This window comes from Lycorma delicatula, chromosome 3 (assembly GCF_047948215.1).
Source record: "Lycorma delicatula isolate Av1 chromosome 3, ASM4794821v1, whole genome shotgun sequence".
Taxonomy (NCBI): domain Eukaryota; kingdom Metazoa; phylum Arthropoda; class Insecta; order Hemiptera; family Fulgoridae; genus Lycorma; species Lycorma delicatula.
This window is the reverse complement of record NC_134457.1, coordinates 144,097,404-144,124,723: the sequence shown is the minus strand read 5'-3', so window position 1 is coordinate 144,124,723 and position 27,320 is coordinate 144,097,404. Positions and strand designations below refer to the sequence as shown.

The 27,320-nt window shown below is 30.5% G+C and overlaps 1 protein-coding gene across 1 annotated transcript in view; it reads right to left on the bottom strand.

Moving 5' to 3' along the window:
- The window catches only part of GCS2beta (glucosidase 2 subunit beta), a 40,826-nt gene that overhangs the window by 11,527 nt on the left and 1,979 nt on the right, over positions 1 to 27,320 (bottom strand). Inside the window, exons 3-8 of the mRNA XM_075360718.1 lie at positions 24,610 to 24,782; positions 23,281 to 23,504; positions 20,299 to 20,377; positions 12,507 to 12,626; positions 7,404 to 7,487; positions 3,865 to 4,042 (exon numbers count right to left, since the gene is read on the bottom strand). Of these exons, the coding sequence (XP_075216833.1) occupies positions 3,865 to 4,042; positions 7,404 to 7,487; positions 12,507 to 12,626; positions 20,299 to 20,377; positions 23,281 to 23,504; positions 24,610 to 24,782 (858 nt within the window). The remainder of the gene's footprint in view (positions 1 to 3,864; positions 4,043 to 7,403; positions 7,488 to 12,506; positions 12,627 to 20,298; positions 20,378 to 23,280; positions 23,505 to 24,609; positions 24,783 to 27,320) is intronic.

The following is a 27,320-nucleotide window of genomic DNA, read 5'->3' as shown; positions in this document are numbered from 1 at the left end:
AATGTAATTAATTCAATTCATTTCAATGAGAAATTTTCAAGCACTATATGAACGCTGTTTAAAAATTACAGATAACTTACCAAAATTACAAGGAATGACCAATCTGAATATTTTGTTGAAATTCCTTTGAATTAAATTTTGAAAATAATTTGTGTAAAATACTACTTGCCACCTAAATGTTTGTTCCATTCTGAGAAAACATTTGTTTTGGAATACCCTATGTGAAATAAATAATCTCCATATGGTGATGAAAGCCTCTGCAGTTAAATGTGAAACTAATGCTAAATGTGTAGTATAGACTTTGAAGTGATTTTTCATCTCTGCCTGTTATGATGAATTACCATAGTCAACAGCGCAATAAGAAAAAGGTTTAGAAGGAGTGAGTCAAACAGCTGGCAACTGACCAATTTTGTTTAATCTTTTAACACTAAAGTGAAAATATTTTAAACACCTTTGAATAATGGATCTTATAATAGTAACCTTTCCATTGATTACACTGGCCAACATGCAATTTGGAACTGAAAAAGGGAGTAGGTATTCTATATAGTATTTTATACGCTGAATCTGAATATGTATTCTGAAACAACCCATCACGTAATGTTCATAAGTTACAACCCCTTAAATTTATTTGTTCCATCATTCGTGGAACAAACAATACAAATAAGTTAGCACATCTGTATGTTTGCTTATTCACATCTGATTTATATTGTGATACATGCTGTAGACCTATATTTGATACATAACAGTTGAATGATGTCATTTCATGTCAAGCCAGACATGTATAGACACATCAGTGAGTCAAATAATAAGTAATTCAATGTGATGAAATTTTCTTCAGTACGAGTTCAACTCTTGGTATAACTTGTTGCGTTCTTTAGTTATGGTAATGGTTTTACCACAATATTAAAAAGATTGTTTCATAAGTGATGCCATAAATTAGGTGAAAGATTTTTATGAAAGATCAACTTTGGTAATATTTTATTGAACATCAAGATTTATTAAGTTGTTTGTGTATGTGTGTGTGTGTGTGTGTGTGTATGTTTCACACTGTTTTACTGAACTCCGTGGTGAAACAATTTTATGAAGTATTTTAAGTAATTAAGTATTTATATATTAAAACTTAATTATGTTTATAATTAAGTAACAATTTTTATAATATTTCAGTTTACTTTCATTCATTAAAACATTTTGAATTTTACAATGAATAAAAATCAGGCTTGTAAAAATTGTCCAAATATTTTCTAAGTTTGTGGAGAATTCACCACAAAAATTCAATGAAAACCAGTGTTGAACCTGCTGAAAACTGCTTACAAACATTATTTTGACTGTCCCTTGGGAGACCAAGATAAATCCTGGGCTGCATCAAGTGCTAAGTTAAACTATCCCAGTGGTTAAAAGGAAAAAAGAGCATTTGCCTTCTGGCTTATCTATGATTTGATGAGAGCCTACTAACCATTATGATGACTGCTATTTTTGCTTAATAAATGTTACTGGTTTCAATTCAAATAATAAAAGCAGTATTGCATACCCATATGTTCATTCAGCTATAAGACCAGTACTACATGGTGTTGATTTACCGATTTGATTCAGATTGCTCCAACTTCTTGGAGAGAAATTTCTGATTCCTCAGAAGGCTCAACCATAAAATCCTCAACTTCAATAGATATTAATTACATCCCAGAAGAATCAAATACTCAACCTCACCTCATCACACAAGCATTACTGAGCGACCTAATTCGTTGAAACAACATGCACTTCTATGACATGACTGCTATTTGTTGAAACAACATGCAAAACTTCTAGGTCCACGTCTTAAAGAATGGAATTTATTAAACAAAGATACTAAAATTTCAGTATATAGAAATTAAAACAAAAACTTACTGAAATACTTTAGAAGAGATGATTTAATTTGTTCCTGTCATGATGTTAGGAGGCTAATGTCTGAACTGGACATTGAATATGTTACTCATGATTGGCATTTATTTATAGACTCATCAAAAAGCTGAAAGGCAATGTTGTTGCATAACTCGAGTAAGTTATCTTCTATACCAGTAGCACATACTGCAGGAATGAAAGAAACATATGAAAGTATTTCAAAAATTTTAAAACCTATTAAGTATGATGAACAGCGAATCATTGCTGACCTGAAAGTGATAGGGCTTCTTCTCAGTCTCTAGAATGGCTTTACGAAATATATGTGTTTCTTGCGTTTGTGAGATAGTTGGGCTACAGATAAACAATTTGAAGTTAAAGACTGGCCAAAAAGAAATCAGCTTATCCCAAGACAAGAGAATGTTGTCAATATTCCCCTTGTCGAAGCAGGTCGTATTATTTTACCACTTCTACACATAAAACTAGGCCTGATGAATTTTGTAAAAGCATTAGATAAAAATGGAGACAGCTTTAAATATTTAATTGAGGTTTTTTCACAATTAAGTGAAGCCAAATTGAAAGAGGGAATATTCAGAGCCACAAATAAGAAAATTAATTCATGGAAATATATTTGACAGCAAACTGAATCCTAAAGAACTAGCAGCACGTTCAAAGATGTCATTACTGGTTTTCTTGGAAACAATTAAGCTGAAAACCATTATCAGCTTATAATGAACTCTTGGTGAACTACAAAAATTTAGGCTGCAGAATGTCATTGAAAATTCATTTTTTGCATTCTCATTTGGACTTTTTCCCTTTAAACTTGGGTGACATCAGCAACAAACAAGGAGAAAAGTTCCACAAAGATATATTGCAGATAGAACAACATTATTAAGGCAGATGGGATGAATCTATGATGAGTGACTACTGCTGGATGATAAAAAGAGAAGACAACTTTACAGAACGCAAAAGGAAAATAAGAAAAAAGAAATTAAAATAAACGTAAATGCCTACAAAATAAAGGTAGGAATTTAATTGTAATTATTATTATTTTTGTATTCTATTATTTAAGAAGTTTCTCAATATTTGAAAGGGTTGTAACTAAAAATCTGAGGGTGATGAAGAAAAACTGATTTTATTTTAAGATTCAGCATAAAAAATACAATCTAATTCGTCTACTTTTTCTCAGTTCCAAATTATTTATTTTTTTTACCTGTGTTTAAATATATTTTATGTTATGAGTTATGAATTACTTGAAAATTAAGATAAGATGTCTTATCTCAATATTCTGTACCAGGTAGTTTATTTAATAGAATTAATATTAAACAGAATAGGAATAAAATGAATCTTTAAAAGATTAATTTCAGTAAAATTATATATATATATATATATATATATATAGTGTCCCATGAAGAAACTGAGAAACTTTTAGGACACATTCTACTGGTGAAAATAATGAAAAAAGTTCTTATAAACATAGGTCTGGAAATGCTTTGTTTTCAAGTTACAGGAAGTGAAAGATTTTGCCGATTTCAGCTTTTCTAATAAAAAAAAACCCTACTGTAATTTTTGAGACCCCAATTAAAAAATTTGTGTTTTTTCATATAATTTGAGCTGGTAAATAGGATAAAATGAGTTCCAACCAAGTATTAGTATATATTATAACAATAATACACAAAATCAATGAATTCACCTTAGTAAAAATAATTAACTGAAATAGCTAAAAAGAATTTAAGAAAAATATGATTAATTAATAAGTTATTTCATATTAAAGAGCGTATTTTTGGGGGTACATCCATCATCAGTTCTTTCATAAGAAAAATTAAAATTATGATTGTGAAATTGTACAAACACACACATGCACGCACGCACACCAGTTTATATATAAACTCATATTTTAAACAGCTATGTTGAGTGTAACAATTAAGGCTTTTAAATTTCTATTTTTTTAATGAGTGTTTTATGTCACTGAAAAAAAAATAAAAAACAAACCATCAATTATTTTTTGGCTTTCTTTATCATATTTTGGTTTATCATCACTAGATTTATCTTCAGCATCAAGGTTTTCTTTATCTTCTGTATCATTCTCCAGTTGTTCATGTTCTCCACCTTCACCATCATCTTCTTCTTCATCTTCATCAGTAGGTTCTCCTTCACCACCTTCCCATTCCTAAAAAAAAAAAATATAAGCACGTCATTTTGAATGTAATATATCACAAATATAAGCATTTTTATTGAGAGAATATTCTTAACCTCTCCATCTCTTAAACTGCAAGAGATGCCCTGCTAAGCTGACAATATTATGGAAGATGATTGCATATACAATCCCAGTGGGAAACCAGGTTGATGAACTAACATGAGTTGAGGGCTAGGGCTTTACCCTTTTAGTAGATAACCTGATGGTCCCAGGAAAAAAGTCTTCTCCTGACAGCAGAAATTCAATACAAAAAGGATCCTGAATGGACAAGTTACAAGGTCAATCCAGTGATCAAAAGAATGCAACCTTCCTTTAGTCTCAGAGGGGTGGTGGCCTATATCCTGCATATCTAAAACCTTTTAAATAAAACATAGGAAGGTAAGAAAGGATCAGAATTAACAGGTAGTAGAAGGATCAGAATTAAAGTTCCTGGAGACAAAAATTTAATAAAAGAATTTAAAAATAACACCAGGGGGGTTGAAGGAAAGAGATCAAACTGATTACTAAAATGGTGGGATGGAATTAAGGAAATGTTAACTAGCCAAGGAATGGACAGGAATAAGCCAAAAAAAATGGGATGAGATAGAAAGCATTGGATATATCTAATGATCATGACAGGTAGAAGACAGAGTTTAATATACATTAAACCCTGTTTTTGAAACATTTGTTTTTGTACATTGAAAACGTACATTTCAATGATTGTATTTTCAGTTATTTACTTCACTACTGTCCTGCTTATTAATGATAAACAAACTATGTAATAACTCTTTTCATCTTATGTAAGGCATATAAATATGCTAATCTAGTTGAGTTCAACAGCTGTTTTATAATACTATTGTTAATTAATTAAATTCAGTTAAAGATGTAATTTAAATGTGAATAAAAAAAAATATACATAATTAACCTCAACAATGTGAAATAAGTTACTAATAATACAGTATTAAAATAAACGAAATGTATCTAAATCTGTTATAAATTACATATAATAAAAATATAATTGATCAGACATTAATGATCCAGCGGCATAAGTTTTGAATACTGGAAGGTCCATTTAGGCACAGTTATTCAAACAATTACTACTATATACTACAGCAGTAATTGCTCTCGCATCAATAATAATAATAAATATAGGAAATAACCTAAAAATGGTTCTAAGTACAAAATGTACGCTTTTTAAAGGTCGATGAAGGTTCCAATGAACCTTTAATATTGTTCTTCATGAATAAAGTAAAGTAATTCCTTTACATTTTTAAAGTAAAGTATGTAAAGATTCCTTTACATAAACCAAAGGTAGAATTGCCTTCCTAAACAATGTTTTCACTTTTCCTATAGATAATTATATATAGATGTCCAATCAGATAAACATGGTGGCCATAAGAACACAGATTATATACCTTGGAAATGTAATTAAATATTCAGCAGTATTGTCTTGTTTGAAGTAGTCATGTAAAATTTCATCTCAGGCTAAATGAACAATGTAAAGTGCAGGATACTTAAAAAAAAATTGTGCAATAATTTGTTTTATCTGAAGATGAAATGCAATTGTTATGATTTTAATCCTTTTAATGCAGCTAGTCTAAACAGTGAAAATTTCAAGTTTATTACAACTCTTTTTGAAAAGTAAAAGAAAATCTTTAGCTGTATTTCATTTTCATTGCTGAAATGTTATGAAGTTAAAAAAAAAGTTCATAAAATGTTGATAGTTCCATGCAAAAATAAAGAATGCAATACTTTTTTAGGAATCTTTTTTATTTCTCAACATAACCAAGTTTAAACTGTTAGCCAAAGCTCAAGTTTTTCTATCCTTATGATTAATCCAAGTATTCAAAATAGGCAGATGTTTTGCATTAATTTCCATAATTTTGTGTAAATTTTTTTCAATAAGTCAATTCATATTTGGAATGAGATAATAGTCTGAAGATGGTAAGTCTGGAGATTAGGGAAGATACAAAACAACTTCATATATAATTTGAATAATTTGGGTGTTGTAATTGTAGAAGTGAGCTAGTGCATTTTCTTTGTGAAGAAGAACCTTCTCTTTCACCAAATGTGTAGTCTTTCTTTATTTTCTAATTAGTGACACATGCACAGCACAGCCAAAAAGCATTATGTTTTGCATGACAATAACATGTAGCCACATTCTGTACTTATAGCAAACCAATGGCTAGAAAATCTTTTTATAAAATATTTTTCATCAGCCACCATAAGATTTACATGGTTAAATGGTTTTATTTCACATAAACAGTACATAACTAATGAATATATTCAATACCTTGGTAATTATTTGACAAAAATTACATATCCAACAAATTTATACATTACAAACTCTTATCAAAAGAATAAAATTTAATTTAATTATCATTTAAGTAATTCAGACTTTTGTCTCTCACATTAGCTAAATCTGAGAATGGATCATTAAAATTCAGCATGCTAAACTTAAAAAAAATTCTTTTTGAACAATAAATATTAGAAAAGAATAAACATTTTAGATATAAGCCAAATATATTTTTTTTATAATTTTGGGGGAAAAATAGAGATATTATCAGCAATAAGTGATAAATAGACACATCCTCCTGACAATGATGAGTTATTAACATGTGCAACTCTAACTATATATCTGATGACAGGCTGTTTGTACCAGCCTCTAAATGGGAAATAAAACTGGATTAATGAAGTGGCAGGTGGTGTTAACTTGTAGTGTAAATTAAAGAGATTTTTTACTGTTAAGTTCTTATTTACTCTCACCAATGTGGTAATTAATAAGCAACTTTATTGGAGTTACTCAATAATTTATCCTGATGTAGAGGATGATTCATCCTCTAAATTTTACTGTTAGTACTCATGGCTTGCCAGATTATGTTCTCAGTGATTAGATTTTATGAAATAAATTGATTAATCATCATAATGCAGCTTGATGGATCTACATAAAAAATCTATATAAATATATAAGATACAAATCTACAATCTTTTGCACATTTGCTTGTACAAAAATCACATGTTCTACAAAAATCGTATTAAACTTCCTGAGAATTCTATAAATACAATAAAAACTGATAGTGACAAATTTCTCCACAACAATCTAAAATAAATAATGAGGAGGGAGAAAGAGAGAAAATTTTCAAGTCACAGAGTTCTGTTGCTGTATATAACTCTTAAGTAATTTTATAACAAGGAAGGGTAATTTTTAGTTCAACTGTATTCTTCTACCCACTGTGTGGTATGGGCAATTAGTGCCATTTTGAAATTTCAGAGCTAATAGTAAAACAAATGTGAATGCATTTCATATGTTTCTGTATTCACAGCAAGAATAATGCTATATAAATATTACTTTTACCTCTTCTTGTTCTTCATTAACAGGTGCATGTTGTGATGTGTCTAAGTCTGGATGTACAGCCTGATCTTCTGTTTTTTCTTTATCCTGAGATAAAATACACAAACATAAGGAACATCTTCTACACATACAAACTATTACTGAATAATTAGTTTAGAATTAACTGCAAGAAAAATAATTCTAAATTTACGAGGGTAAGTCAATTATTATCTGCAATTTAGTTATATTTTTCTTTATGTTGGTAGTACTGTTGTGTTGCATAGATGATGCATGTGTGGTTTCATTGTTGTTATGTGTCTGTGCAGGTTTGATGCTGCTAGGTTAGTTCTATAACTAGGGGGAAAAAAAAAAGGTTAGTTCTATTAACGCTGCCCTGCTGTTAAACATGACTGCTTCACTTTCTGTTTGTATCAAATAAGAGCAATGTTCAGTGATCTGTTTTTTGTGGTCAGGTGTATCAGGGACTGAAATTCATCGAAGACTTTCGGTACAGTACAGGAACAGTGTGTTGCTGCAATGGAGTGTCTACGAATGGATTGAAAAATTCAAAAATGGTTGCACAAGTGTTATGCACGACGAAGGAGCTGGACAACCGTTTACCACCACAAATGAGGAAAACATTGAGTGTGCACGTGACATGGTTTTCTTAGACAGACAAGTAACTATTGATGAAGTGGCACATCGTCTGCAAATTAGTCACGGTTCTGCCTACAAAATTATCCACAACAGACTTGGGTTTCATAAAGTCTCACAACTCACACAGTTGCATAAACAAACATGCTTGGACATCTGCCAAAGACATTTGTATCGCTATGGTAACGAATGGGAGATCTTCTTAGACAGAATCATCACTGGTGACGAAACATAGATCCATCATTACAAGCCGGAGAGTAAACGGCAGAATATGGAATGAAAACATTCAAATTTGCTCTGCAAAAAAACATTCAAGACCCAACCATCTGTAGGAAAACTGATGCTTACAGTTTTTTGGGACTCACAGGGTCCAGTACTGTAACATTATGAGGAAAGGGGCACGACAATAAACAGTGCGCGTTTTTTGGGACTCACAAGGCCCAGTACTGTAACATTATGAGGAAAGGGGCATGACAATAAACAGTGCGTGTTACAGTGAGATGCTTACTGCCAAGCTGAAGCTTGCAATTCGAAGCAAACGCCAAGGACTGCTGTCGAAGGTGTTGTGTTGTTGCAAGACAATGCCCATCCACATACTGCTGCCCACACTGCTGAAATGCTCCAGAAACTCAACTTTGAAGTACTGGCTCATCCTCCATATAGTCCTGATCTAGCCCCTTCTGACTACCACTTGTTTGGTCCACTCAAAGAGGCATTAAGGGGCCGTCGATTTACCTTGGACGAAACAGTGAAAGAAGCAGTGCATTCCTGGCTTGCAGCTCAACCAAAAACCTGTTTTTATGAGGGCATCAGGAAGCTTGTGCAACGATGGACCAAGTGCGTTGAAATGCAAGGGGACTATGTTGAAAAATGATGTATATGTAAATTTCCTATTTGTATTGTAATAAAATTTATAACTACATTGCGGATAATAATTGACTTACCCTCATATATTACTTCATTAAACATCATTTACGTATCACTGTCCAGTCTCTTTTTGACTAAAATATGAATTCAGCAAGAAGTAATATAAATATTTGCTGGTATTTTCCTTTATGTTTTTCATATTTTAGAAGGTGTTTTTATTTCATAGATATCTATATCTTCAGTTCCTCAAAATCTTCTTCTATTTGAAGGGAAGGGTTAATTTAAAAAATGAAGTTTATTCATAGTTACGCTCCTGTTTAAATAATTTAAAAAACAATTTATTCAAAAATAAAACCGAACAGTGTATAACATAGCAGTAATTTGATGTAAAAACACAACAAGAATTTATAAAGAAAATAACAGCACTACAACAGCATATTTAAAACTAACCTACAAGGTAAATCAAACCAATATACAACATAAATATCTTTTTAAAGGTTTCAAAACATTAAACTTGGTTTTATAAAATATGTCCAATTTAACAAGGACAATGAGAAAGGATTAGTATTAACATTTTAATTGTTTGTATTTTGAAAACTACTTCAGCAAGTTTCACTCTTTAAAAAATTATGTTAATTAGGAATAGTCAAAAAATAGCTACTACTTTTCTTTTGTTATTCAGTTTCTAGAAGAAAAATTATAATATTAAAAAAAACTTCATATACTAACAGAAAGATTATTATGAAATACAGAGACCACTGTTGAATTTACCATAAATATAAAGTAAGTTATTATGCTTAAAGTCTAGAGTGACTAAATTAACAGCAAAGATTTAACGTGGCTGGTGCAAGAACTGTGATGTTCCAGGGTATATTACCTTGAATAGTACTGTATGATGATAATTAGCAAGAAACTGATGCAAACCAACCACACATAATAGTAAATTTGATAGAACACATAATATGCTCTTCTATTAAATCTGCAGATATAAAAAAAAAACTAGCTGTTTTTTTACCAATAATAGTTGAGATAAAGGGGTATTAACAAAATTTCTCACCATTAACCTTTTTAGTAGCACTGGCATTAGTGAATGTCAGAACTCCGACTGAACGATAGAGCAACACCGTTTTTAAATGTCATCAACTTTTCCGGACTGGCATCGCCATAAGTAACTCTATTCTTACTTATGCATTATTCAATGTTTTACAACCTGCTGACTGAATATTCTAAGTATTTTCAGTGCTTTCAACAAACTAGATGGTGAATTTTGTACATAGTCAGCTGTTGTATCGTTGTTTGTTTATGCTCAATTAACCACACATGTCTTTTTCTCTATACTACTTTTATTTCTGTTTGTGATATGTTTTTATTAGTTGTTGCTTTTTAATTTTTATTTTTTATTTGCTTGATAAAAATGACAAAAAAACTATCTGACAACCACAAATAAATGAAATAATAACACAGTGTTTTTTCAATTCCATAGATGATGGATTCAGATTCTGAAGAAGAGGTAAGAAACTATGTAAACATTTTCACATTGATAATTTAGATTTTGAACATTTTGTAGGTCTTCATGGTAATAATGAGGGAGAAGTAATGCTGGACCCATGAGTTGTGTGTTCGGTTCAAGAAAATGATAGGTTAGACAACACGTTACATATATCGCAGAACACTGATGAGGTGTGAGTACTAGTGTGCCCAAAGAAAGTAAACCAAAACACAAAAAAAAATCAAAAACTCTAAATATAAGAAAGAAACCCTGGTGTTCAGTAAAGTTAAAAAGTGTGATTGTGCCACACAATACTGATGTTTTGTTAGTAGAAAAGTGACATGATGACAGAGATGTGCACATGCTGTCATCTGTGCATTCTCACATAATGGTCCAAGCTAAAAAAAGAAACCACTAAGGGGGAATTATTGTGAAGCCTCAATGTCATTGATTACAATGAAAATATGGGTATTAGACAAATCTGACTATTATTTCTTATTCTGACTGTACAAGAAAAACATTGAAGTGGTATAAGAAACGTTTTTTTCATCTAATGGACATGAGAATTCTAAATTCTTATTTTGTACCAAATGAAAACTAGTAAGAAGCCTACTTTTCTTGATTTCAAACTTAACCTTCTTAAACAATTTTTGGCAGAATTCAGTACAAAAAAAAAGCATTACACCTAGTAGAAAATCAAATACACCATCTGAAAATCCTCTTCGTCTTACTGCTCAACACTTCATTTCATCCATTCCCGCCACAGAAAAACAGCAAAGGCTTCAAAGAAGATGTTTTGTGTGCAAGAATACAACACAGTGCACAATAAAAATACATTAAACTACCTAAATGTCCACTAAGTGTAATGTAAGCCTGAGTGTAATGTAAATCCATGTTTTTAGGAATGTCAAAAAAAAAACTGTTTACTCACAATTTTTGAACTAACAAAAATGTGTGGATTTTTTAATTTTTTAGAAATTCTTTAAATACTTTAGTTTGTAATTTTGTACCATTTTACCATTGATAACGTACAAAGAACTTTTTTATGTTACAGTATAAGAAGATAAAAAAATATGTATATCATCAGTTAAAATTCTGTAAACCATTTTTCAAAGGTCAAAATAAATTAAATTTAACTTTTTGTTAACAATTGTGTTTTCTTAGTTCAATAAGTAATGTCAGACTTAAAAAAAAATAAAATAAAGTAAGTATAGGTAATATAAAGTAAAGTAAAAATAAAAATATAAAGTAATGTCAAACTTCATGAAAAAAAAAACTGCTCCCAGAGGTCATAAGGTTTAAAAAATGACACTACTAAAATGATTAAAATACAAATTAATTAATTTATATAAATGTTTAAGTTTCAGTTAGAAAGTTTACTTGGCAGCTAAACACTAATGAACAGCAACTATTCAGTAAGATAAAATCTGATGTGGACACCGTATGATTTCCTTGTATGCCTATATTTTTTTAAAAAAAAAGTACATAAAATTTTATTTCATTAATAAATCATAAATATTTCATTAGTAATTATTTATTGTAATTTTTTTTAAATCAGAGGTTAATAATTATTAATAAATCAATATATTTAAATAAAAAAAAAAAAGGGGTGATAAAGTTGGATTTGAACTGATGTGCCTTCGCCTTGTAAGATCCAAATATGTCATTAATTAAAATTTTATTTGACTATACCTCTGGAACCAATTAAAATAAGTACCAATTATGATATATCATTGAAAATCTCTCAATGAAGGCTTATAACTGCAATTAAGAAAACCTTTTTGGACACTTTAGGTCCAGTCAATTGCAATTAAAAGGGGAGGTGCACAACTAGATGTTACAACAGTCCTAGCCAAAATTTTAACATCCTACTGCTTACTGTTTTTGAGTTATGCGAGATACATACTTATGTACATGCAGACATCATGCCGAAACTAGTCAAAATGGATTCATGGATGGTCAAAATGGATATTTCTGTTGAAATCTGAAAACTGAAATTTTTCATGATCATAATACCTCCTTTACTTGTACAAGGAAGTAAAAATTAAGTACAGAACACAACTTCCTACCACCTTATAATAGTTATCATTATTAAAATTTCAGTTGAATAAAATTACCTGTTCAGCTGTGGGTGGCTGAAATATACCCTTTTCTAACATAAAAAATGGTTTCATGCGTCCCCAACTGGAATTCAAAAAGTCATTCCAGGTTAATTCCTGTTGATCACCCATGAAAAACTGAAATGGAAGTATAACATTAATATCAAATTTCTAACTATTTTAAAACTTAAGATAATCATAATTTAACTACTAATATAGACGTAAAGTTGTCCTATTAAATGGATACAATAAAACAATAAGTACATAGATATGCTATAAAAATATAAAATGGCAGACAGAAGGAAAAAAGGGGATATTGTCACATTTTCATAAACAGCTTTAAAAAAATTTTATTATGTAAAATCAGAAGATGAATGAATAGCCAGCCAGGTGCACTTTTTTGTTTCATTCTGTATACATCCCAGCAGGGCATATCATCTTTACTGCTTCAATTTTATTCCCTCAAGTAGGTGATGTCACAAAGGACATTTGGCTATAAAAATTCTACTTAATCACTCCAACGTATCCACAAAAAAGGTGAGAAAAATGGAGGTAATATGTATGACATGTTATTTTCAAATTGTCTTCAATCTAAATCTAACACTGCATCCTGAAAATTGGAGATGTCCACAGGTTGTTACAAATCACAACCTTACTGTATGCTCCTTAATATTCAACAATGGGTGCTTATTATAAAACATCCTGAGTATTCACTTTTAAATCAAGTGTGACTATATTAATAACAATCTCATAAAAAGGGTGGTACATAAGCATAAGGGTGGTAGAATGAGCAACTAGATCCTTAAACCACCATTAACAACTTGACTGCCAGGCCAGTCTTCATGTGCTTAACCAAGGCTAGTCAAATTTCAGTGTGACATGCCATGTGGCCAACACATTTTTACTTTTCTGGTAGCGATATTCAGATAAAACTACTGATTTTTTGGTTTCTTTTTGTTTTGATTCCTTAATTATCAAGATTTCAAGATGAATCTCACTAGTTCAATATCCTGGAGTAACAATTTTTAGTCTAAGTGTGTGACATATAGAATCTCAGCAAAATTAAAATTATAATGAGCATTACGTACCATTGGACTCAAATAAAAATTAAATAGTGTAATAATTTTTCATATGAAATAGTATTTATGAAATAATTTTTTTTACATAAAATTGATTTTTTGTAGTAACTTTGCTGATACATTACTGATTTATTGAAATCTATAATAGACCTAGGTCTATTTGAACAATTTTGATACGATAATAAACACAAAAGAGTGAGTAAATAAAAACAATTCTACAAACGGTAACCCTATAAACACGCACAAATATCAGTTTTCCATGTTTTATTTTATAACCTAAAATAACAATAAGCAAGGAAATTTTTAATAATCATAGTAATAAACAGAAAATAGATACAAAAAGAAAATTGAATTACACATTTAATAATTATAAAATATAACAGTAAATTAAATATTAATTAATATTGTAACAACAAAGTAACTTTAATGTATATCTTATGTATTTCAAAGAAGCATCTATTACAAAACTGAATTTGACACACTTGATATTTTGTTTGAGTTTGTGTGCTATGTGATTGAGCATGTTTTCATCCATACTTTTCACTTCATATCTTGTAGCATCAAGAACAGCATCCTTTAGAACATTTTATTTAAATGTGATTGTCTTGTAGTAGATGTTCAGTTACTAGAGGTGCATATGTCATGGATATGAGTACTAGGATCATGAATGCCGGTGTTCTTTGGTGGTAGAGTTTCAATTAACCACACATCACAAGAATTACCTGAGACTGTACAGACTACACTTCATTTACATTCATATCTATCATCCTCTGAAGTAATACCTTACAGTGGTTCTGGGGGCTAAACAGAAAAGAAAAAAAGAAAGGTGCATGTATCAAAAAAATGATCAATGACTGTCTAAATTGTGTTATTGATCATTTTCTTCTAGTAACTGCTTTGAAAAGTGTGTGAGCATAAAATACGCTTATACTGCACGACAAATCAAATGCCAGTTTATGGTACCATTTAAAAAACCTAAGTGGCGAGTTGTAGTAGGCCATTTGATCAGAAAGATCAACAGCTGATTTAGCAGAATTAGTTGATAACAACATTTGGTTTTAATTTCATTTTACGTTTAATCAAAACTTCCAAAGAATTTGAATTATCAATTGTGCTCAGTATAAGGTCATATCAATAGGGTTTAACTTTCAGTTTGCACATAATGTGCCAACAAGATGTGTTTTCTCTTTAATTTATGTGCAAGGTCAACAGTGGTATACCAGTTGTCAACATACAGCGTCTTCCAAAATTTAAATAAGGTTTTGCAAATTCCATGACAACTTTAGAAGGTACTCTTTTATTTTCAGTGCGCGCCTTGTCACCATAAATTTTTATGGCATGTATGCAGCTTTTAGGAAAACATAATTTGAATAACTTGACTCCATAACGAGGCCTTTTGTTTTTTACTAACTGCTATTAACCAGCCTGTAAAAGGTACAATAGATTCATCAACAACACGAGATCATTTGGGCATGATACATATGTTATATTTTATGACTAATAAATCTAGTTTTTCAGTTTTATAGAGGCTATCATCTGGAACAGCTTCAGCGTTATTTACAAAATGGATAATTTGAAGTAAAAGTTCAAACTTGTTGTGCAATTATTTTTGGTATATTGTTTTTCAAAAATAAATTATCTAATCCAATAGTCAGCTATAAATGGAAGTTTTGCAAGGCCCATCCAAAGCACAATTCCAAAGAAATTTTTAACTTCTTTGCGATCAGTTTATACCAATCTGCTCAACCTAGAATGTATACTAAGTTTACCTGCATTTATTATTTTCTATTCTGCAGATATATTAGTTTGTAAAACTTCAATTACTTCCACATCAAAAAACAGTGAATAAAAGTGAAAAGTGCTTCCTTCACAAAAAGTTTCACAAATGTCTAGATTAATTCCAACCTCAAAATTATTTTGATTGTATGAAAAATTACTTCTATCACAGTCATGTGGATCCCAAGTCAGAACATCATCACATGGCAAGAATCAACAGTAGGGTTACTTACATAGTATTATTTAAGTTTTCTGTACCATCATGAATTACACAAACTTCATTTTCAACCACTTTCATTACAGTCAGAAGCACTAAAATATGAGTTCGTTTCTGAATTGTATACTTATGATTAAAATACCCATTAAAATATTATACAACCCATATTATTATTATTCACTTACCCATTAAAACATTATACAAGCACATCAAAATACAAAAAAAAAGTTTTAATAATCCTAATCTAAATTATCTTTGTATCTTCTTTATTTTTTAACCTTTTAAAACGTGAAAACTATCAAATTGAAGGTAACACTTTCAACTTTATGGACATGTTGCTAAAACTGTGTTAATGTGCTTCCATAAGTATCACAGGTCTAGAAAGAAAGTGCTACATGAAATTCCATTTGGACTCTCATGGACTGGCTGGTAAATATTGTGATTCCAAATTGGATCTCAAAACAAAACTGGCAATGTAATGAGTGATTTCCATTTGGAATCTTATGGCAGTCCAAGTCGTTAAAATACTTTCATAAGTCAATCAAGAAGATTTTTAAATAACAAAGAACTTCTATATTAATTTATTCTATTATTATTTTATGTGAAATTTCAAACACATTTACTACTATTATTTAATGCAGTTGTATATTGTGTTCCAGGAGGAAACAGATACAAGGCTAATCATCCTTTATTCTCCTATTCTCCCAATAGCTAGAAAGGTGACAAATGGAATAGTTATTTCCAAAATTGGCTTTTGTAAAAGTAAATCAAAATTTTTTGATTAACAATTGTTAAATAGTTAAATTATAAAGGATTGTTGACATCAGAAGGGGTGAAAAGTTCAAAAGTACATCAATACTTGCTTAGGTTGTGGAGATATGGCCTCCATGTGAGTGGTAGCATAATCCAGAGGTCGCAGGTTTGAATCCCGGTCAGGCGGATACTTCAAATCATTCATTTCATTCTCTGACTGAAGCAATACCCAACAGATGCCACCACAGGTTAAAAAAAAAAAAATTCTAAGGGATTCTCTTCCTCATACCTAACAGAATGAAAAAGGGTGAAACCAATTTCTTAAAAAGTGGAGTACCTCACTTCAACTGAAATGAAACACTTAAATTTGTCAAGAGTATTTACTCCAATAATACAATGACATTTATTATACGCTTAGGAATTTCCCTTAATACGAGGGTTATTTTATTTTCAAGGTCCGATCGGTCACAAAATTAAAACCACAGTGAAAATAAAAAATTTTTTTTTTGTAACTAGTACTTCCATAGTTACGCTATTTCTCTACATAGTTGCCACTCCGATTTAGACATCTGTCATAGTGTGGTACCGACTTTCCAATACCCTCGTCATAGAACGGAGCTGCCTGTGTTTTAAGCCATGTTTCTACACTGGTCTGCAGCTCGATGTCTGTGCCAAAATGTTGTCCTCCTAGCCAGCGTTTCGTGTGAGCAAAGAGGTGAAAATCGGATGGAGCCAAGTCCGGGCTGTATGGTGGGTGATCAAACACTTCCCAACGAAAACGCTGCAGGATCCTCTTTTTTACAGCTGCAGTGTGTGGCTGAGCATTGTCATGGAGTGAGACAGTGCCTGATGACAACATTCCTCTTCGCTTATTCTGAATTGCCCTTCGTAGACGTTGAAGATACCTTTTCACCTCTTTGCTCACATGAAACGCTGGCTAGGAGGACAACATTTTGGCACAGACATCGAACTGCAGACCAGTGTAGAAACATGGCTGAAAACACAGGCGGCTCCGTTCTATGACGAGGGTATTGGAAAGTTGGTACCACACTATGACAAAAGTCTAAATGAAAACCTGCATGACACAGGGTTCAACTCATTTGCTGATATTATTGGCTGTAGTTCACCTCCTTATTAAAACAGATTTTGTCTACTACCATGAAATTCATGCAGTAATTTTTTTTAATTTTCAAAATATGACTGATTGAAATTCCTAGGCAACTGGTTAATCTGTATGTTAATGCAATAAATGAAATATAGGATGTCCATAAAGTCTGTCCACGATTACAAATAAACTATTACAGTTAAAGCTGTGCAGTTTATGGCAAAAGAAAGAAAAAATTATCACTGTTAGGGCATTGTGATCAATTTTTTACAAAATGGCGCCAATCCAGGAGAAAGTGCAATGTGTGTTGTGGTATCACGAGTCGAAATTACCGATTACTGTGTAGCAAAATTTTAGAAAGGAATATGGATGATCAGCAGCTGTGATAGCAAGACTGTGGTTGGGTGGTATGCAAAGTTTAAGGAAGTGGAAGTGTAGTCAACCTTCTGCAAATAGGGCGCCATCCGTTAGTGACGAGAAGGTTGAGGTTGTGCAGTAAGCATTTCTACATAGCCCTTCCAAATATACCCATCATGCATCTCGTGAACTAGGGATTCCCCGGTCAATGGTGCACAAAATTTTACACAAGAAACTAAGGTTGCACACATATAAAGTTCAGATATTGCAACATCTATAGCCAGATGATGGCCCTCATTGTGCTGCCTTTGTGAATGAGGTTTTACAATGGATTGGTTAATGACAATGAGTGAGTACCTGCAGCGCATGGGTTTTTCAGATGAGACTACTTTGCAAACCTCAGGGAGCGTACGAATATGGGGCTCAGAAAATCCATACCTTACCAGGGAAAAAATCAGAGATTTCCCTAAAGTGAAAGTGTGGTGCGGTTTGATGCACAACAGAATCATTGGTCCCTTCTTTTTCATTGAGCAATCAATAACAGATAACATTTCCCTGGATATGCTGCAACACTTTATTATACCTCAATTAAATGACTTGCAACCTAGTGTAGTTTTCCAGCAGAATGGCGCACCACCACACTGAGGATCATTAGTTCCAAGATTTTCTGGATGAATCATTTCATAGCAGATGGTTTGGGAATGACAGTTCCATTTCCTGGCCACCACAATCACCAGATATAACTCCCTTAGACCTTTTCCTGTGGGATTATGTTAACGACAGAGTCTTGGGAGGAGTCACAAAAAAACAATAGGTGGCATCAAAGGGTGAGGGGGCAGGCAGGTTCACGACTGAGCGACTAGGGGGGGGATTCCCCTGTGCATGTGGGAATCACCTTGACATGAAGAGGCTGCGAGTACTCCGCTCCTGTATCTGATGGCGTCCATAGGTAGTAAGTATAAGGGGTATGTATGTGTGCCTAGTTAGTTTGATGTAAGTCTGCTGTACTGATATGATGGAATTTTTTTTATTTATAATTCTGTTGTTTTTTTTTTACGTATATATTTGAATATTTTACTTTTGATGTATATTATGTCTTTATGATGTCTATCTGATCTTGGGCTAATTCCCTGTTTCTAGGAGCCTTATTGTTGTATGTAGTATCTTGTATTTACTGCATTCCATGAGGATTAATTGTGTGGCTGCAGATTTTTACTGCTGTTCGATGTATGCATTTATAGTGCATTCCCCACCTCTTTAACAAAACAAAGGACAGAGTGCATGCAACACCTGCACCTGATCTGGAAATATTGAGGCAGAAAATAACTGGAGCTGTTACTAGTGTTATCAAAGAAATGTTGAGCAACACATGTCGTGAAATTGATTATCAGTTAGACATTCTACACGCAACAAAAGGCGCACATGTTGAAGTTTACTGACATGGTAAAAAAAACTTGATAATTTTTTTCTTTCTTTTGCCACAAACTGCATAGCTGTAGCTGTGAGTTTTTTTTATAAATCTTTGTAATCATGGAAAGACTTTATGGACACTGTATATTTACAGAGATGTGAAAACTGTTCAAATAGCGAAACAAACAAAAAGTATTACACTCAATCACCATGCGTGAACACTGGAATCATCACAAACAACTTAATGTCTCCTGAATTTAACAACTCAAAAATTTTAAATGGGACCAGTGATAATTTGATATATAATCTCAAAGAGCTCGATAAGATGAGAAAGATGATAAATAAAACTAAATTCTGATTGCCAAATCCAAAATGGCTGCCAACACATTATTTTAAAGATCTTTGTGATATAAAAAAAATGGTATCAATAAATTAAATTCTGGCTATTTAAACCAAAATGGCAACCACAAATGTCATTACATTAATAAAAAATTGAAAAAATTATTACAATTTTTTAAACACTTCTTTTAATTAAACATAGTCTTGAAGAATTCTATTTAATTTAAGTAAATAACAGTTTGCAATTTAATTACTTTCATGTGTTAATTCTATCTTTTATTTAAAAAACATTCTATAATCTCATAAATTAAAAATACCATCTTATACAATCATTTCAGTTAAAAATAATTTAAATTGGGACTTACTGAGTTAGCCTCTCATCGGGGAAGACTTCCAAAGAGAGAATTGGAATACCTCAAATTACAAGAAAATTAAAGGGGAGCATATAATCGTAGTAGCTATCTGAAACAAACACATTGTTGGCTGCATATTTTGAATTGATGTTCAGAGTTTAATTTTAATTGCATAATTTTTCTGGTCTCATTGAGCTCTTTGAAATTATGTATTAAATGACCATTGGTTCCATTTAAAATTTTTTAGTTGTCCCCCAGCTCCCCAGACAAAAATCAAAAAGAGTGTATGCGTTCATTGAAGTAACCCCTCGGTACAAGGAAGAATGCTGCAAACTACATCCAGTTATTCAATTATAAAAAAGTTAGAGGAGGGAGTGTAAGTTACTTTTCAGCCAACTGATATGTATATATACAACAATACCTTCAGTTCATCATCAGAAACAACTCCATCTTTATTTTGATCAAATGTTTGTCTCACTTTCAATTCTTCAACCTGAATCCTGTTAACAAAAAAAAAAGAAGTTAATTACTTATAAATCTACTTCTTACCTGATTTACCTTTATTTCTGGGGGCAACAACAGTCACTTTTTAGACAGTAGGTATAGTTCAAAATGAAACTGTCACAAGAATCCACCTACTCAAAATTTCTTATATTAGAAGTTCTGAAGAACATCATTAGATGTTGTGGTACAATGTTATCTTTAATCTCAACTGAACCCTCTGTACATCTATACTGTTTTGAATGAGCTGATATTTTAAAAATATTACTGTAAAAACTATTTATTTTGTATATGCAGTTGTACCTATATTATTGACATATTAAATTGCAATCCATTTATTCTTTTACTTAGTCCATGAAAATGTGATGAATTTTTAAAAGAAAATGACATGGCATTAACAGAAGATGAATTTAGTAAAAGTGGAAAGAAATTCAGATTTCCAGATAGTAGCAAAGACTAATTATGAATTGAATATTACTCTTGAAAGCATTTCATAAGATTTATTGAAAAACAATATAAATTTATCTACTGATTAACAATAGTTGCTGTGCCATGAAAACTTACATTTCAAACAAGGTAAACCCACTAGAAAAGTAAATAAATTGATTTTGGTGAGGGGTATTGGACATATCAACATCCTTCAACTACACTCTCCTCTGTTATATTTAAAGATAATGTTTCTAAATTTTTAAAACAGCTGAAGCAATTCAAATATTCTTACGTATTAGCTAGACAACTATTAAAACATACTCAACTAAATAAACGCATATTTTTCTTTTTTATACTTCCTTTTAATAACTTTTCAATTTTATTTTGCAAACAAATTTTTAACCATGCACATTTTTAATGTTTAAACTTTTTATTCTTTAACAAGGTTAATATTACATTTATATAATTATTCATAAATAGTAATTCAAGAAATTATCTCTAAAAAAGTAATTATTTTAAAGACTACTTTATAAGATTAACTTATGTTATCCAAAGCTAATTAAAAAAAACTATACAGTATAGTTTTTTAATTAAAAAAAAACTATACAATTCAATAGGCCTGTCATTATATAACTTTATTACTGCCACTTCCACAGTTAACTTTCTCATTCCTGCATTAAATTAATTTAATTTTCAACATTCCACTACTATCAAACACCTGTTTTTAGAAAAAATATTTCTATTAAATATCAGTTATATCTATTTTCTTGATCTTGGCACTCATTTTATAATGGTGAAGGAATAAAAATATCTATTTCAATTAATTTATGCAATATACAATATTTGTATCAATTTATTAACTTGATAACAATTTTCTGAAAACAAACTTTACCATGAATTAAACGTAAAAACTGTACAATTTAAAGCCAGTATACTGACTACAATAGCAACCAGGTGGTCTATCATCCAAGTTTTAGGCACAAAAAATTACAAAAAAATGCCTCTCTAAATCTTTAATCTACACAAACCAGGACACGGACTTAGTATATGCAAGAGCTTGAAGTACTAATAATTTGGTGTTTATCATCATTAAATTTGCAGAGCTAAATGCCACAATAATAAATTACCATAAAGCAATAAATGTAAGCAATTAAGGGGAAAAAGGCTAAAAAATCACATAATTTACATACAATGACTGATGAATTCAGTAAAATTTTGTTATTATAAAAATATTAACAAATATAAAAAAGTAATTATTATATAAATGCATACAAAGAACAATAAAAAATGTTAAATCACTGATAGTGAAGTTTTGATGAATGGTGATGATGATCACATCCAAAAAAAAATCTAACATCTGTCCATGATGAGTAAACAATAAATTAACAAGAGGATGACGGACAATTATTTCTCATATTTAATAATAATCAACATTGTTATTGGATAATAATATAAACAATTTTTAGTTTGTAGAAGAAAACATATGAAGTAGGAATATAGAAATATAAAACCTGCAGGTTAAAGATTCGTATTTTATTAGTGAAGTAATCAGTTGTTATAGTAGATCAGATTTTAAAAGAAATTCAAACAAGACAGGGAACAAGTAGGTTGGTGAAGTTCAATGAATAAAATTACTTCAATGTGAGTCATCTTATCTGGTAAAAAAAGTCACTCTTTAGAATTCCTTTTCCTCCTAAATAGTAAAAAATTTCACTCTTTAGAATTCCTTTTCCTCCTAAATAGTAAGTAGTTTATATAAAGAACTAGAAAAACTCTAATTTGTCCAGCAGGGTCTATAGAGAAACAAACAAGGAATGGAAAAATAAAAGAAAAAGTTTATTAACTAACAAGTAGTAAAAGTTAACACCTTTTCACTGATGGTTTTTCTTCTATTCTTTTTCTTTTTACTGATATAAAGGTTGTAGATCTCTAGTCTAAGACATAAAGGTGTAAGATACAAAATAGTTGTAAGGATCAGGAAAAATAATCATTATTAATATTCAAATCCTTGAAAGCAGATTTTACTGTAAATTGAACATGCACAATTATAATTTTTAACTCTATCAAGGGCAAAAAGATAAACATTTAAATAACTTGAAATCATTCAACACATATAGGAAAAAATATTAACCAGTGTTAAATTCTGCTGTCAACATTCACTAAGGCTACACTTACTTACTCATTGATTTTATTACTTTTTTAATAACTAAACGTCCGAGAAGATGAACTGTTCCCAGTAAACTGAAAAAAGAAGGATTAACACTACCATCTTACAAGTTTTATACAAGAAATTTAATCTAATCACACTTTTACTTTATTCATTCAAAGTACTGGCTTTGACATCCAGACAGAAAAGAGAAAAAATAAACAAATCTAATAGAACACCATCAGGTGTACTAATCTATAATCAGGAAAATCATAAAAAAGGCACAAATACAAATAAAATATAACATGCCGAAATTATAATAATTACTTTTCATCATTGTTGGAATCAATTAAACTAAAAGCTTCAAAAGCTTCCTGTTCTTCTTGTTTCTTTTGCCGTTCACTCTCCTCAGCTTTTTTAGCTTCATCAATTAAGCGATAAGCTTCTAAAACTGCTGATTCAGCAGTTTCAACTTCTTTCTTAATAGTTTCTTTTTCCAGTTTTATAGCTTCTGCTTCAATTTTGTCACGTTCCAAAGATGATATTTTTTCCTGTTAAAAAAACACATAAACATATATTTTATAATTTTCTATTCTGAGACATGGCATTTAAAAATATTAAAAAAACCATTTTCTAATTAATATAACAGACACAAGCATATTTATGATATGTAATTACAAATTTAAATATGTCAGACCACTAAGCATAGTGATTATTATTGCTGTCTACTATACTAGTGACATGGGTTCAATCTCTACTTAGATATTAAATTATCAAAAGATATCTTGATTAAAACAAAATACAATGGTTCAGAAAGTCGCTGTGCAGTATGCTTTAGAATTATGTGGTGCATTCGTTTGGCATTAGGTTGTTGCCCTGTGGGTTCATTGGGAGTTGCTCAGTAATAAACCAAGGCATCAGTTGTTGAGTTGTGATTGAACATGCTTTGTTTCATGTGTTCCATTTATCAGGATCAATAGTTGCAAGAAATGTAGTGGTTCTTTCATAGAGGAACGCAATATTCTCGTTACACGTCTTTCATGAAGGTGACAAGTATACTGATTTAGTGAAGCACAAGTTTTCTGAAAGGTTTTCAAATACTCCTGTTCCTCACTGTACAGCAGTTCGAACTCTTATAAATAAGTTTTGGGCAACAGGCTATGTTGCCAAAAACTGAAAAAGTGATTGCTAGTGATATTCATCATCATTTAACAGCCATTTATGGCGATGAAACTTTTGATCAAATATGTGAATAAGTAGGCAATCAAATTTTGTGCATCAGAAGTTGATAAAGCACTTACTGAGGATGAACCTTGCAGTGGTCGACCAGTTTCTGTGAAAATGAGAAGCATCAAAAGGAGGTGGATGAATAGAATCAAAATGATACGTAGAGATGTTAAAACACCTTAGGAGATGTTGTACTTATAATTACCCCATATAATGAAAAAAAAAATGATTTATATCATAAAATATGCAGCTTAGTATCATAAAATAAATGAAGATTAAATATGTCAATGTAATAGCAAAAGCAATTGTAATCACTCGTTAAGAGACCTCTACTTATACAAGTTATAACAGCAAAATTTGGGAATACAGTAGTAATTAATAATTATAAAAATAAATTACAGGGCTTATAGATGAAATTATAATACCAACTTTTTTCTCCTCCCTCATCTTTTTTCCTTTCCAGCTGAGTTGTTCTCGTAGTTCACAACCAGTCTTAATTAGTTCAGCACGCTTCAGTGCAGCAATACGAGCTTCTTCACCAAGAATACTGCAGTAATCGCTACAATTGTTATTAACATACTCATCTGACCCATCACAACAATCTGAAATATAGTAAATAGGCTTATTAGAAGTAAATAAATAATTCAATTAAAAAAAAATTAATTTATTATAATAAAAATATACATGATTTAAAAATTCAATGGAATTTCCATTTCGAAGTAGTTGGATAGGGGAATCCACAAGAATACCAAATGTCTCAGGTTCATTCTTGGTCTGGTGTTGGCATTTTTTATTTGATTATATTTCATCTTATTATTTATGCATAAGTGAAATGCTAAAGAAGGTAGTATCATAAAATGTAACATATTTAAAACACAATACTACTATAACACTGAAAAATAAAATTATTAAAAATTAACAAAAAGTTTTTTAAAAAACTGTAAAATGCAGGATTCAAAATCACATTTAAAATTTTTTTCAGTTAGCGTTTACCAATAAATAGTAGTGTTTGTTACTGTTGCAATGCAATTTGTCCAGTTTAATTGGCAGAATAACTGCTTTTCTATCGAAATAATTCATTACTTCCCCATAAACAACATAGTCATAAAGTAAAAAATTATAAATTTGGCAAGTATTCTTTTAAAGTCCACAGTTTACACTGTCATGTCTCACAATTGGTGAAGCATACTCATGAACTATATGCAAACATTTTTTACTTGCCCTAAGGCAAGTAAAAAAATTCAAAAAATAAATTTTGCTAAAAACGTATATAGACAAAATAAAAAAACTACAAACAGATAAAAATCCAACATACAGAAAAAAATTAGTTGCAAAATAAATGTAAAATAAAGAGCAAGAAAATATAAATAATTAGCAATTGTGTGAAGTATGTAAATAAACTGAAACTGAAGAGGTGAAAATGTAAATTTTTTTGTAAAAAGCATATTGAGATTTATATAAAAGCCTAAAATATTTTAATAATTTTAAATGTTATTTAATTTTGGCTACATCTTTACCTAAAATTCTACACGCTAATTTAAATCTCAGCAGCAAAACATACAACAAGGCCAACATACCACAGTGTTTAGTGGTAGTTACCACTGCCAAGGGACAACCTGGAGCATCTCCAGAAAACATGAGGAATCCACTATTAACCTTGTGCCCCAAATGCTAACTACAAAGGATTACTTCGTACCAATTTCCACAGCAAAGAATAACTTTGCAGCACTGATGATTTCCACAGTGTTTTATACTATCTTTATGGTAATGATGGTTGTTGAGGGAGGTTATATGTAACAGATTTTTCCCATTTTACATCAGTTCTGAAAAATTCATGATAAAATCTATACCAAAAGAGACTTCAAAATTTTTAAAAGACATTAATCAAAATCAGCACAAAATACAACCATTGTGCTTAATTTTCAGCGGTATTTGTATATGAACCACTACATTTATCCAAAATAACAGTAGAATAAATGTACAGATAAGGCTCTTGTCACTGAATCAATGATTTCAGCTCGCCTGGTATTTAGTAACTGTACATTTGCTACAACTAACATTTTAGTTGAACTTATTAGAAGTTGAATATTTAATAGCATTCTTTTTGAATAAATGTATCTCAACTCACTGACCAATCATAAAAGATAAAAAATTATCTGTTCATCTTAATACCTTAAAGTTTGGTCTCATGAATTCATATTAATGGTATGTAAATAAGATCAATGACAAGCTCGGTTGGTTTTCTTATTTTTTTGGTACAATTTATAATCAGTAAAGTTTGAATATCTTACAATGCATTCTTAGACATAAGATAATAATATACAGAAAAATCAGATGAAATAACTTTAGAATGTAAAAGGTTAACTGAAATTTACGGAACACATTTCTTTTGTAAAGCCACATATCTAAAAATATTTTCTTCTAAATTGATTAAAAAGAAAATTATGTAGAAGTAAAAAATGTTTATAATTTGATTTTACTTAAATTAATTACCTAATTAATAACAAATTATATTGATGCTATTAAGCATAGTAGTTAGAACCACATGCTCATAGCTATAGTTGAAAGAGGAAAAGGATTAAATAAAGAAAACATAATTTTTTTTTTTTTAGTTGTATTTATTGTAAAATTGCAAGTTTATCTTTTTTTAACTGTTATTTTTGCAGCTAACATTTATCTTTTGCATAATTATGTTGTCATTATTTATCTGTTGATATGACTTGCTACCAAGTAAAAAAAAATTTCACACTTGTATTTTGTCAACAGTTACAGTTATAAAATACTTCATGAAACAATAATCAGGTTTATAACATAAATTTTAAAACACTTTTATACATACTGTATGTATTTATGTTATAATTTGATATTACTGAAATAAATATCCAAGTAATTTATTTAATTACTAGAGCACTGTTGATTTCATGTGATACGTTCTTCTTAAAACCACATACTCGTAGTTAAAGTTGTAAGAAATCTGAAGTTATTATGATCTGACAAAAAAATATTATGATTTGCAAATGTTCATGTACAGACAAGCGGAATAATGAATTTTTTCCTAACAGCATCAACGCATGGGGAGCAGTTTTTAAAAAATTTGACCTTAATGTTATGAGAGGGTTAAGTGTGAAACAAAAAGTCAT